The 15,591-nt window shown below is 32.0% G+C and overlaps 1 protein-coding gene across 3 annotated transcripts in view; it reads left to right on the plus strand.

The window, feature by feature from the left end:
- LOC124534034 (protein spinster) overlaps positions 1-15,591 on the plus strand; it is a 29,389-nt gene that overhangs the window by 10,003 nt on the left and 3,795 nt on the right. For all 3 annotated transcript variants that reach the window (XM_047109668.1, XM_047109667.1, XM_047109666.1), the window contains exons 2-5: positions 9,396-9,592; positions 9,892-10,043; positions 13,011-13,211; positions 14,160-14,291. In XM_047109668.1, coding sequence (XP_046965624.1) covers positions 9,396-9,592; positions 9,892-10,043; positions 13,011-13,211; positions 14,160-14,291 — 682 coding nt within the window. The remainder of the gene's footprint in view (positions 1-9,395; positions 9,593-9,891; positions 10,044-13,010; positions 13,212-14,159; positions 14,292-15,591) is intronic.

A 15,591-nucleotide genomic window follows, 5' to 3' on the forward strand; every position in this document is an offset into this window, starting at 1 on the left:
TAAAATTAAGACATCACAATAAATCCTATATATTTAAGCTAAGTTTCCATGATAAAATCAAGATGCGACGTAAGTTTAAATTAAACTGCAATCATTTGATTGATATTACAAACGCTACCGTCACAGTAATGCCTTTGATAAGATGAAACGCAGCTGCAGCCATTTTGAGCCCGCATTATACTCATGAAACACGGGTCCATACGAGAGCCCATCGAGACTGCACTTGCAGCCAATTAGTTCCACTGGAGATGATACAGTGCACTACATTATATACTTACAATCGAATAACGTTCTTAAGACGGTTTATATAAAGGCGTGTTATGTATATATTTACGTTTGTCGCCACGTATGTACGTACCACCTACGTGAAGATCGCTATTAATACAATTATACCAATGCATGACATGCTCATTCAACGTTCCGTTTTATGGGTTGCTATGAATATTATTAACAGTTATGCCTAATGACTAACTGTAATCAAAGTAAAGAGGCACTCACGTCTTAGATCAATTTGTTTGTTTTTTCCTTTCCATAATGAAATCAGCAATTTTAAATAACATTTTTAATCAATAATCGTTTATCGTATACACTATGTATCTGGAATATTGCGTTCCACTTACAAGTTAATATCTAATCAGTGATATCGCATACGAGCCCTTGGTTTCGACATTACAGAAAGGTGAAATGTGTAGTTAACTAAACAAATATTCAGTAAGCTGTGATAATAAATACTTGTATCAATTTAAGTGGTTGTAAAACTGACGGTAATTTAACCTACACGCATCCGAGGAAAGACTTGAATAAAAAAAGAAAAGTAGTGAATGTGTGAATAAATTATAATTATGAACAATCATACTGTTTGTTGATTTCTTTTTAGCTTTAAAATATCCATTACGGAAATATAAATGATTAAAACTTACTTAATTATGAGTTAAAATAGAAGGTTATAATAAATTTTTAATTATTATGACCAGATGCAGTAAAGAATACAAAAAAACATACATAAAATAGTTTTATAATAAAGTATGCATTCGTTTTTACTTTTTACAATAATTTTGAACGAAAGATAAAAAACTTTTGGGTGTTTAAAATTCAAGTCGCGCGAAAGACATTAACAATTTTATCAAATTGTGTGAATTTATTAACCGCTTAAATTTTTTATTTTGTAGATGATCGCGTGTAACTTTTTTTTTATATTTGGAATTGAATTTTGGTTTCTTTTAGTAATAATAGGTACAAGGAAATTCCAACATACTATCTCAACATAACCTTGAAGCGTACGATAAAATAATACTAAAGTTGGATTTTAATTTAATTTTATTACCAATTGTTTGTATTATTATTAAGAATAAAATTATATTAAGTATGTGAAAAAGAATTCCGAGTTGTTTGTTAACACTATGATAAAATCTAGATCCGCATCTTGAGCTAAGTTGCTCTGTAATTGGCTCAAGTCATACGAAGAGTGACGTCATCGTCTCTCGGTGATTTAGCAAATTTTTGAACGAGCTTCCATTAAGTCCAAGACCAACGGGTAACCTATTTAATTATACAGGTAGCATACGACTTTTATTCATGTATAAATTGATACTTATAGTTTGAATTGCATTTCCAATAGTACAAGAGCTACTAGTAACGTTGTGAAAAAAATTTTAGGTCAACTGGTTTTAAGATTTCTCTCATTGAATCTTGGTGGAGATGCCGCTCATCTGACTGTTGGGATCGATTGAGTTTCCCTTTGCGCATGCATTTGTATAGGTACAAATTTCGAATTTTATCGTCAAATTATGTTAACTCAATTATCATTCTTTTAATAATAAATATTAAAGTTGCCTTTTTTGTGTGTGTTTTTGACAGTTTTTACGTTAATAATTCCGTCCCAAATACTATCATAACATTTTCTCGATTCATAAATCTAAAAATGTTGCTACCTCTTGTATCGCGAGTAATATAATATATTGATTACATCACTTTAAGTAGAATTTGATTAGTACAATCCAACCTTGATCGCGAGAAATGCAATACTAGCAGACTTATTGGAGCCGTAGTTTTATTATGATATTTATAAATGAGGCCGTATTAAGCTGTATCGCCTGAAAATTTCTTGCGACTTTTTTTAAATTTCTTGCAAAATGTTCGTAGAAATTTATTTTGTACGATTATGTTACATATATTATTGAAAAAATTTAAAACTTGTATTATAATGAAAATGAATATAATTAAAGAATGATATAATTTGAAGAAGATGCAATCAGTCACTCCTTTAATGATTTATCAAGTTGATGGTCTATAAAAAAATTTTGAATAAACTTCAGCGGAAGCAGTTTGTTAAGTGGGCTATAAAAATTAAAATACGGTACACCCATCTACTGCCCAAAGTGAACTATTTTAGTCATATAATGATGCTCTTTCACTGAATAGATCTATCAAAGACATGAAACAAAAAGAAACGCTAGTACCTACGCATTATAAGTAAAGTATGTTTAAAAACATACGGTAATACAATATAATAATACTGATTTTTCAGGGCTAAGCAAATTTAAGGAATAATTTTAGGATTACGCTGTTGAAAATCGTGAAGTTTAACGTATTCTTGCATTAAGATGTGTTTATATTTTGAGCGAACAGACAGTTATGTAGATTTAGTAGTAGTAGTTAGCAATTGATTATAGTAATTCAATGGACAGGATAGCTTGTGTATTTGTATGTTTAACGTATCATGCATTTCATTTCCTAACCGGAAGTTTGTTAAACACTTTTAAAACAAGTCTTCAATAATAAATATTGCAAGCGACTTTTAATTTTGTTTTCGAAAACATATTTGTTTATTCAAGTAGTAGGTGATTTCGAAATGGAATAATGTGATTTATTCTAATGAAACTTAAGTAATGTAAAAATGATTTCTTTATTCATTTATTCGTTACAACATAAAATGTTAAAGTAATAAGAAAAATAGGAAGAAATAAAATTAGTGCGTTAAAGCGTTCGTATCGCAAATCAGACAAATGGACGATTTTTGTTAAAATTAAAAAGTATGCGACGATTTTAATATTGTAACTATAACAATTACTGGTTGGTAACGATTTCATAATCTTTATAAGATTTTTTTTTAATTGAAAATTGAATGTTTTTTTTTTATTGTGAAAGCGGTCGGATATTGTATCGCCAATGTCTCGTAGGATAAAAAAAATACTTAACCTACAGATTTGATTATAAGTGTATATAATCATTATTCCAAAGACCCTTATTAAATAGTTGATCTACATCAGAATTAAAAACAATTAAACATGCATGTAAGTTTAAAGGGGAACAATGCATTTATGTTACTTGACCTTAACCTATTCTTACACAACCGCGTGTACAATAAAGAGATTCCTCGCATGAACTTGCATTTCACAATATATATAGGTATTGTTCAGTTACAAACATGTATTTTTAATTGTTGCATAAGTTGCATTTAAATGATATTTTTTAAATTAAATCGTACTCTCTTCATCACTTACACGTAAGATATTATATCAGTAATTTTATGTTTTTTATTGCTGCCCTGAGACCAACGGACGATAAACACTGAAGGGTTTTTGGGCACACTCCTTAGGGGTGTCGGTATTTATAATTCGTCTTTGATCTTCAACTCGGCCGTGAAAGAAAATATCGTGAGGAAAGTTATGTCAAAGAAATTCAATGACTATCCTTAGTTAGCATTGTGCTTCAAATATTTGAGGTGAATGGCTCATTCGAAAATTTAAAAGTTTATCAATGTTACATTGATGGACTATTTAGTATGAGTCCTGTAAATCCTCCAATGATTACTAATAATCTTTATTTAGCAAATTGCGTGATGGAACGTCACCTAGACGTCGCCGCCGGCCGACGTTGTTCCGGAAATAAAATGTAAATTAATCACATTCTTCTCTATTTTCCAATACCATTATGGTAACTCGCCGGATACAATTGCAATAGGTACTCTAGGTATTGTCTATTTTTAAATGTATACGGTCATTTATTTTAAGATCATTGCTTACGCCTTTGGTTGTAAAAATACACCATATTATGTAATATCCACAACTTTATACATAGTAACAATGTCATTGTATTCTGATGTAACGAAGAAAACACTTAAGTAATTAAATCTACTAGGATTTTTTATATCAATTCGATTATTAAACGCAATTCACACACGTTTGTTTTCGTCATCAAATGAATAAATTCTTTATTTTATTAACTAGTACTACTAAAGTACGAGTAGACTAATAAATGAAGGTCTATATTGCAATTAGAAAATCGTAGCAGATCTTATATAACTGTTAAAAATAACTAAAGTTTCGTCACATTGACCGACTGAACATTTCATGCGTTGCCGCCGCAGTCGTTACAAATCACTGCGCTGCTTCGCGCTATAAGTTTTCGCGCTCGCGATTGGTTGGTCGAGATCGCGTGATGTGGGTAAACGGGCGGGTGTGTGTGTCGCGTACTATCTGCTTCAGGCGGAGGTGCTGCCCTCTCTATACGTTGGCGTTTATTATACGGATGACGTATACGAGGCGTAATGTCACGCCACGAACGCTGACGTACGTTTCAAAAAGAAATGAAGGTCAAACGTACTTAGCATCATTGATAGTGGCGAATCATCATAAATTACATTTTATCGGATGTTGTTCTAACACTGACCATAGGTATACAAAAATGCTAGAATGGCTAGGTCAGTGTAAGTTAACATAGGCCTCAATTTATGTTTTTATGCATCGTATTATGATGACAAGTCTGTTGGTGCTGTATTAATAATATTAAGTATATAATATTTCATCATATTTTGTGTACGAAATGTACAAAATGTGTGTGAATTGTATTGTGATGTGAAAATTAAGAAATGCTTAGGGGAATCCAGTATTACGAATAGTCAGGATGTTTAAAATTTCCTGGTTCGTCTTTAATTTTCACAAACGATTTGTCTTATCTACATACGTGGTGCAGATTCGAAACAGCGAAGCTGCGCCGCGTCTATATTTTGTATAAATTTCAAAAACATACAATCTAATCATAATATTATATAAAATAGGTCCCTAATAAATACTCATTGTCTTTACCAACCACAAGACTAGTAAAGCAAAGTTAACAAAATTATCTTTGGAATTTCCGCGAGATAAATGGCCGAGACCTTGAATAATGCTATTCCTTAGAATTTGAAAAATGGCATAAAATTTAAAACAAACATATAAGTAAGTATATTTAAAAAAAAAAAAAAAAAAAAAATTCGAAAACGAAGCATTTCTTATTTTAAATACCTTCGAGTTTAACAACATACTGCTTCCAATGTACAATGCCCGCATATTAGTTTTCAATACTTCCAGATAGCAATATAGGGCCGCGTTATGGGAAAAAAAACCTTCAGTGAAAGCTTATACTTTGCTTTCATAAGTCTAATCAACGATTTAATCGCTTGTTAACTTTCTATCTACTGTCTACTGTTACTTCTTGTGAACACTATGTACGACTATGTAAGTAAGTTCCTACTACGAGTTTTTCACTTTCACCTCACATGTGAAACACATCAATATTTCCATTACAGACTACAAAATTTTGATACAATTTTACTTCAAGAGGTTCAATTTTACTTATTTAACACTAGCTACCCGTTCTTAAATCATTACCGTCAATATACTATTTTTTAGAATGAACAACAAACAATAAGAACTGAAGGTTCTTTCCTGCAAGGGAAATTTAAATTTTCGGCTTTTTCTCCTAAAATTTTACGTATGTATGCATTTTACGTATATCTTGAATCACTTTATTTATCGATGGAAGCTACATCAAATACTTTTAAATTTGGACCGATAATTATTATTATTATTAATAAAAATAGCTTTTAATTGATACTATTTTTTTAAATACATTTTTGAAGTTTCATTTTTGACAAATTTTGAAAAAAACTAAAAAACGTGATAACTCAAAAATGGTTTACTTTTGCACTATACATATAGGGTTTAAAATTATAGAAAATAGTCACCCCTATCACCTCCTAACGGATATAGGTCGAGTTACCAATAACCCTGTATAGCTAACACGTTAACTTTAATAAATATACTAGTTAAAATACAATTAAATACATTGTAAATAAAATAATTACGTACTTACATACGCAAGTAAGTACATGAAAATAAACACCAGTAATTAAAATAAAATATCATGCGGTACTGATGTGACGTCTTACTATTTAATAATAATAAATAAAATTGTATGATAATAATGCTTACAAAAATAATCATAAAATCAGAATTAATAAAGTAAAAATACATAAATCAATCGTATCACTGGATCGGTTGAAGCCGATGTGTTTCTTTATAAGGTATAGGGGATAAAAATACATAAAAAAGTGTATATTATAACATGTAAAGATGGGGTGTCAACAATAATAGCACTAAACAGTAGGGACGAATGAAAGGCATGATTTATAATCATGTCCAAATACGGTATGAATGTGTACATAAATGTATAGAATACTATAAGTTGTCTATCAATCAGTCTGTCGCTTACAAAGCTAGAAAGGTTTCCCCTTCGACTGATATGTTTCATTTCATATGCCATATGATACAGTCAGCCTTTGTCCATATCAAATATATTTTTTTAGAAAAAAAATTCTTGAAACTACTAAAAATATATTTTCGGATACCTTTAAGCGTTTTTTTTTTCTAGTCATATGTCGTGTAATATTTGAAGTAGCATGTCACGTTTTTTTATAACGCAGACATAAAACTAAGGTCACTAAATATGAATTAAAAGTAATTTTTATTTTATTATTTTTATAGCGCCTTTATAGGTAGCATATATTTCGGCCCCTTTCTTACACGCTAAAAAAATTCTAAAATGGTTCACAAACTAAGATTAATTACGTTTGAGGGAATTTCTAGAAAATTCTAAGAATAGAATCAAAAGCACCAATATTAAAAAAAAAGTTTCATATTCAAGTGTTTCTTTCAAACTTAATTAAAATGCATAATGACAGCAATTCATCACCGTCACCCGCGTGGTGCAGTACTATTAAATAATAATAACTTATATAAAGTAAAATGTAAGTAAAGTATAGTATATGTAAAATTTCATACTAATGACCGGAATCAATTTCGAACGATGATTCAAATGAACGGTTGTGATACCTTTTACTATTAATATGATGAGGGTATTGTATCTACGTTTGCGATATTTTCGTAAACTACCCGACAGATTTTTATAATTATCTTATTATAAAAAAAATGATTATTAGAGATTAAGAGACAAAGGTAGGCTACTTCCTTTAATTCACCCTCGAGGGCTAAATTGGGAGGCGATTATTTGTGTGCTGTATAAAACCGCAGTATCAGCTAGTTTACTATATGTCTAATAAAATAATATGGTACTACAATTCTTATAAAATAAAATTTAATAATAATTATTATTAATCTCTTTATTTATTTAACGTAGGATGATATGCGGATTACTTAAAGTAGGGTACGTGTTACGTAACAATGAGAATGTTATAAATGTTTTATTTATTCAAGCTTATGTTATCGGTCGTCCATATTTGCAGTACAAACTATAACCACTCCCATCCGTCCGTACGATTTACACTATTGGCGAAATAAATCATAACATATTTATACGAAATATTTGTATTTTTATTTAATACTTTAAAAGCAAACTTCACGAGATTATGAAATGCATTAAGATAGCAGTATCATTTATCAGCGATGGATATTGATTTTGATGCTTGTCGAATTTCGTAACGTTATTGGTTCGAAAGTTATCTTACATGTGATTTCGGTTTGCATTATAATCATAATGGATCCACTTTACTTTAATTGAACTTGAGTGCGTTATGTTTATTATACCCTGTACAATTTCCAGTAACTTTCATATTGTTATATTTCCGAGTAACCTCAACTGGTTTAATGTTGGCTCGACTATAAGTATCGTTACGTTTTTGTAACTGGCTGTAAGCATTGTTTCATGTTATATGAGTTAAATAGTTTATTTATAACGTATAACAAAATTTGTTTTTACTTGGACTATAAATAAGTTAGCGCAACGTTTTAATATTGAATAAAATAACTTAGTATTGATGAATAGAAAAACGATAATCGTATTTTTTGAAACGGTTGCATTGGATTTTGAATAGGATAATTATAATTTGGTAAATTGTTTTACCAAGGTTTTATTTTATTGTCCATCCGTCTATCACGAAGGTAATTTTATTAGAGACCCACTGGAGCGATCGATAACCGTTGTCTCGAAAGACTTCTTTTTTTAATCAACAGCTCTCAAGTGGAAGCAGACAGGCATGAGATAAAAACAGGTAAAACATAAACGAATGATGCAAGAACAAAAAAAACGCAATATTTAAAATATAATCGTGTTCCGGTTGTGATCTTTTATTTGCGAGTGTGGCCACTCACCCTGCCAAGGTCACATTTAACGTTGCACGCTTTGCAATCAATAAGACTATAACTGACGTTTATGCGAATAGCACATCGTAATGCTGGGTAAAAAGCAAAAGTTCCTAAAACTGCTTTTTTATTGGTCTAAAACTTAAATAACAAGGTATAAGAGATAGCTGTAATGTTACAAAAATGTGCTCAAAACATTATGACGGCCAAATTTCAACCAATGAGTTACAACGACTGGTTTTAAGAAAATATTATTAAAATAAACTGTAAGCCGTTCTTGTATAGTTATTGTTTTAATAGTTAGTTCATTCGATGTACTAGAGCATATATAATTGTTATATGATTTGATAGAAAGCTAATTAATTTAACCATTTGTATTTAGAAATACAGTTATAATGTAAAATTCCATAACGTTTAAGAATATTGCTTTAAGAAGCACTCGACCGGAGACCACATGTCTTTACTTAAGAAATTCCGATGCGTTGTCGAAACGGCCACTTGAATGTTTTAAGGTATGAGGGCCGTGCTCTAATATATTCTCTTAACATGGAAATGGGATGTTTAGAATCGTTTGAATGATTTCCAACGTTGTTAAATTTATGAAATGGTATACGAGATGCTCGATGCATCTTTATAAGCTCTTATTAAATTTTACTTGTAAGTATGTCTAGGTCAAGCTTAAACGAGTCGCATTAAACCGATTAAGCAGAGTTTTGGCACACATTTGATGCTTAAAACAAAATAATGAATGAAGAATTCCTAAAAAAAGTAGCTTCGTTTTAAAATCTCTTCTATATATCATTTATTTACTTATTTCAAATTAATTACGTTAAAATTAATGTATCTTATTAGGTAATGAGTTTAATGTAATACTTAAAATTCGACAAGTATAATACTGTTTATGTAAAAATTGGAAATCGCATGTTGAAAATGACACAAATAAATCTAATTGTTTTTTTTTTTTCTTTCTTTCAGGCGTGCTTGGAGATGTCAAAAAAGAGTTTGCTATACGAGATGATGAAGCCGGATTTCTGCAGACGGTATTCGTCATCGCCTACATGGTGTTTGCTCCCATTTTCGGCTACATGGGCGATCGTTTCTCGAGGCGGACGATAATGGCCTTCGGTGTCGCACTTTGGTGCATCACAACCTTCATAGGATCGTTTATAACTGTGAGTATACACAAAAATATCCAATATAAGAGGCAGTTTATTATTTGCGAGCAATATGGCTATCAAAACTGACAAAATGTATAATCTTAACTGCATAATAGGTTAAATGAAGGGTAATATATGGGTGTTTAAATGTTCATTGGTTTGTGTACTTTTGCATTGGATAATATACATTAAAATTCGAGTAAACTGCAATACATCTTCGTACGTATGTGTGTGAACTTATTTTCACACACATACGTACACATAACTAAAGGTATATTTATATGTATTGTAAATATTTGTATAACTTTTAACAGAATTTTTACCTGTTCGCGTTCTTCCGTGGATTGGTGGGCATCGGCGAAGCGTCGTATTCAACGATAGCCCCGACCATTATAAGCGATCTATTCGTTGGTAACGTCCGATCTAAAATGCTTGCCTTCTTCTACTTCGCCATACCCGTCGGAAGGTAAGAAACGATTCCTACTTCTTTACAATGTTATTATCTGTATATATAAATACATTGTAAGTAATATGTATGTGTAGGTATATGTAGGTAGCAATTATCTGTCCTATCAAGTCTTATAATACCGTTAAGTGAGGTTAATTTGAAGATCGATGATGTAATTGCTTCTCCATAGTAATTGACGAGGTCAAAGTGTAGATTTATGTACAATAATTACACGATATTATTACTTTCTTGTATATCAAGGTTATTCAAAGGTATCTATGGTAATTAAAGCGTAGAAAAAATCGCGCAAGATACTATCTATACTCTATTCCAACCATAATTCCAGCCAGACGTGAGACGCACGTGGGCCGCACAGAGCTTATATCACTGTTATTAATAAATTCTAATAAAAGTGTGGTTATAAGTAATGCTATTTAATTATTTTTTTCAATACATTAAATATAACTGACTATTTAGACAGTTATGAAAAAGTGATAACGGTATCTCTAATCTATATATTTTTATATTTAGCGCTGTGTTTTTAAAGAGCAAACTGCTGTATATTTGGAAACATTTGTGACATGATATTCAGAGTTTCAGACAAGGTTTTTAACGAAATATTATCATAGCAATGTATTTGATATTCAACAAACAAACAATATTCAAAGTGTAGTGTAACAACAACGCGTGGCTGTATTGGCTACTAATATAAATACGAATGATTTTTGCTGAAATATTCCCCTTTCAAAACATACATTTAGGGACATTCGAAATTTAAAGTTATGTACCAAGAAATCGACAGAAATACAATTATAAGCTAATATTTTGCATCCGTAGGTATTAAATTAGACCCGCTCCAATATATTCTCCGATATCCGTACTGATAACAAATTTAAGTGTTCTAATAGGGACGATAGTGTAATAAAATTCAAAATTCCCTATCGCCTACTGACTGCTTATAATCGTAACGAACAACGATTTAAACTCGAAAACTTGAGATGTAAGCAAATCACTATTAGCTTTATTCCTTGTTTTAATATACATAAACAAGTACAAAAAGATCGTTTACCCGACATCAAATCATTGACACAGCAGTTACTGGCAGGTCGGTAGACGATAAACTCGTACCGGACGTATGCAAAAATATTCTGATCTCAGTGGAATATTACGAGCGCAGATTACTGCGCGATTGATAATGAATGAACGTAATAAGATTTATCGTTCTAATTATAGCTTAATTAGTCAGCGTTCGATAGCAAAATAATTGATTCACGCATCAATTAATCTAATTAGTGCTTGTTTTGGCTACGAAACGTGTAACTTTATTTCGATATTTATCTTGGCGTGTAGTAAAAAAATATCGTTTTTTTTTGTGTACATAACTTATGTACAATTATTGTAAATAGTAATTACTCATATTTTTTTATTAAATGTGTAGATAAATTTAAAAATATTATCGTCATTCGAGTCATATCAATTATATGTTAATTGCTGTATTTATTTCGAATAGTTGTTGTTTTTATATATATTTTTTATTTCCACTCGTACGGAAATACGCTGACCAATAGGCATTGTCCAAACGGGAATAGAATCCGAGATGTTATTTCGCTTGAACTATCCGTACGAGTAATTCTCGTGGGTACGGAAATACGTTTTCTTACCTCGGATTGCACGTTAAATCATTAGTACTGCGTCTGATCTCTTTCCGGTCGCGTCGGGATTTGCCATTGCAGAGTGAGTCAGTCGGATTGTAATTTGAATACGCACTTGTTTAGTATAGTCAGCCAGTGGTCAGGTGGATATCGTCATATATACCTTGGAAAATATTTAGCTGCAGCTTTTCTAAAGTTAGATACAAAGTATAGTAGTTATATCACTCTCTGGCCACACACACTATGTCTATGTGAAAAATCACGTCGATCCGTTACTTCGTGAAAGAGGAGACATACTGCAAACTTTCACTGTATTATGCAAGTAAAATTGGTCTGAGGTTTGCACCACAGCGCGCCGGCGGTGTAACACAATCCACGCTTAATACGAGACCATGGTCTTTTCATCTGTGAAATTTTATTGCATACGATTCGTTGGGTTTCGTGTTAACGTCCATAATATAACTAGCGAACCGCCCCGGCTTCGCACGCAATGCTGATACTAAATATACTACAGAATTTGTTTATTTACGACATCACATTAGAAACATCTAATATTGTCAGTATTTCTTTACGATATTGTCCATGTGTTATTATAACAATCTTCCTCTCGAATCACTCTATCTATTAAAAAAACCGCACCAAAATCCGTTAAATGTTTTTAAGATCTAAACATACATAGCGACAGACAGCGAAAAGCGACTTTGTTTTATACTATGTAGTGATATCCGTATTCAATCTTGTCACGAAAGCATCTCATATGTTCAACTTTGGATGCGAAAAGTTATAAAATTCCACTTGTAAATATATTTTTTTAATGATTGGCGTGGAATTGCCCTTTAATGGACGGTATTATTAAAATAGCTGTTTTGTTACATACTGTATTATTTTATCCTATAAATTGTACGGAGTCTTACGTATTTCTTTACAATTTACCCGGAAGTATCATAATAATATAACAATTAACTCAATGGAAAATCCGGAATAATAGCGGTCGTTATTTTCATATGATGTTGTTTATATTTAATTGGTGTAGTAAACACTTTCAAAAACCTATTTATATAACATGATATACATAGGTACCTAGGTGGGCGAAGACTTAGGCAACTAGTATTAAGTGTATGAAAAATGTTGTAGTTTGATTTTGTAAAGTAGATGTTGTTTTATTAAATTATTGTTATAATGCAATGTGACGATTAATTATAATAATATTATATATTTTTAAATAATTAAGACTAAAGTATAAATTCGTTCTAGTCGTTACATTAAAAAAGAACAGATTGAATGCTTCTAAAATAAAGATAAAGTAATTAATTTTATTTTCTATTCATTTCAGCGGTTTTGGATACATTGTTGGGTCGGTGGCGGGTGCTGCGGCGGGCAATTGGCGATGGGGTTTGCGTGTAACCCCCTTCCTAGGGGTCGTAGCTGTAGGACTAATCGTGTGGGTTATGCAAAACCCCGAACGGGGTCAGGCCGAAGAGAGTCGAATGAAACCTACATCGTATGTGGATGATTTGAAAGCACTAATGAGGAAGTAAGTGTCATTATCCTTAATTTAATTAAAGTTCATAGAATATATCTACAAATATGTCGTCACTACACAAAACGTTCTTGTTTTAATCCATATCGTGCTCAGCGGTAAAGGAAAATAACTGAGGAAACTGCATCGCGTGATAATCTGTTATACGTATAAGTATTACTATATGTCAATGAGCAATATCAATGATCTCCAAATCTACTTAAAATGAGAGGATCTTTATCTATCTCTGGGTAGCTGTAGAATATTTTTGAGGGTGATAAATGTTATTCGAATATCATTAGTCTTAGTCCTATTCGACGGCAAGCAAAATTAAAAAAAAAAGTTAAAATAAGATAAAGAATGGAATGTATGTTTCATTTGACGACCTCCGTAGTCGAGTGATGTGTACATCGGTTTTCTTGCGTACGCCACTCCGAGGTTCCGGGTTCGATTCCCGGCCGAGTCAATGTAGATTGTCATTAGTTTTCTATGTTGTCTTGGGTCTGGGTGTTTGTGGTACCGTTACTTCTGATTTCCATAACATAAGTGCTTTAGTTACTTATAGTACGACACAAATTAGATGTAGCATCGGAAAATGCATGGAATGAAAATAAAACCGATTACTGCCGATTTACATAACCAATAGAAATAGCTCACTATCGCGCCATTTGAAGCTATTCGTGGCTATAGATTTACGCGTCAGAGAAAGCAAGTGCATGTAAACCGACGCGTCAAATTGACGAATATATTAGGTCATATGATATTACAAGTTATTACGTTTGTGTAAAGATCATATTCGCATGAGAAATAAATATTGATAATTTGGGATAGCTTACTCAATTCGGATGTGATCGGTTTTACGAATTCTGCCGATGCGACATCTAAGTTGTGTTGTACTATATACATTGGGATCAGAGTAATGTATGTGATGTTGTCTCATATTTATTTATTTATTTATTCCAGTCCGTCGTTCATGCTGTCGACGTTAGCGTTCACGTGCGTGGCGTTCGTGACGGGCGCGCTCGCGTGGTGGGGGCCGCAGTTCATATTCCTGGGACTCAGCATGCAGCCCAACGTCGACATTACAATAGAGAGGTGAGCACGCGTATGTACACGACTATACACACAGGATATTATTGTGTTTTATAGGAGTCGAGATGGCCCAGTGGTAAGAACGCACGCATCTTAACCGATGATTGCGGGTTCAAACCCAGGCAAGCACCTCTGTTTCATGTGCTTAATTTGTCTTTATAATTCATCTCGTGCTCAGCGGTGAAGGAAAACATCGTGAGGTAATCTGCATGTGACAAATTTCTTAGAAATTCTGCCACAAGTGTATTCCACCTGCATTGGAACAGCGTGGTGGAGTTCCAAACCTTCTCCTCAAAGGGGAAGGCCTTTAGCCCAGCTGTGGGAATTTACAGGCTGATGTTGTTTGTTGTTATTTGTGCGAAAATACAAACGCGCTCACTATTTCCTGACTATCGTCCGATCGGAGGGCATCCGACGAGACCGGAAAATACGCAAAGCCGTTGTTGATAACGTAATATTGCTAAATCCATAGCGGCTAGTGGCTGTTGGGAATATCCCGACAAAAACCCCGATTCAATTTATACAATTTTAATTAGCTTCAACCGAGATTTGAATCAAAATACTTGTTATACTCTTAGCTTATGTCTTAAGCTTCGAGCGCTAAATCAAAAAGGCATTTGTATCTATAAATTTAAAAGACACCGATGTTTTACCAAAAACTTTTCTTTAAAAATTATGATAAGTATTGCAACATTTTCCATGTAAGATGTTTCGATTTACCGAAAAGAGCCACGTCTAATTCGTCTAATATTAATTATTAACAAATTACTAAATTTAATATATATATATATATATATATATATATATATATATATATATATATATATATTTATATTTTTAATATTTGGAATAATTTCAAAGTACTATTGGAATAACATATGACTACATTTTCAGAATCGATCGATTCTCTAAAGTAACTAATGTTAGTACAAAAATTTCTAGAATTTGTGTTATTTATACTCACTAAGCGAATACATAAAAAATGTTTACTACACTCTAGCGTTAGAGTCACATAATAAAGACAGTCATTATATTTAAAAAAAAAATGAAATTGTCTCTGGCTTTCTATAGGTCCTTCTAAAACTATTCATCGTACTAATAAGAAATAACATCGTTACAATTCATTGATAACCATTATTAGAGAAAGATTGATAAAAACATTATGTCAAGTTAATCTGGGCAATAACTTTGCTATAATTTTTCTAACTGTTCGTACGTACACCCTACTAAAGTGGCCTGGGTGCAGTTATATACTACATGCATATTTATCTTGATGTAAGGGCCATACTATCAAATGTTCTGA

Source organism: Vanessa cardui, chromosome 12, assembly GCF_905220365.1.
Source record: "Vanessa cardui chromosome 12, ilVanCard2.1, whole genome shotgun sequence".
In the NCBI taxonomy this organism is placed as follows: domain Eukaryota; kingdom Metazoa; phylum Arthropoda; class Insecta; order Lepidoptera; family Nymphalidae; genus Vanessa; species Vanessa cardui.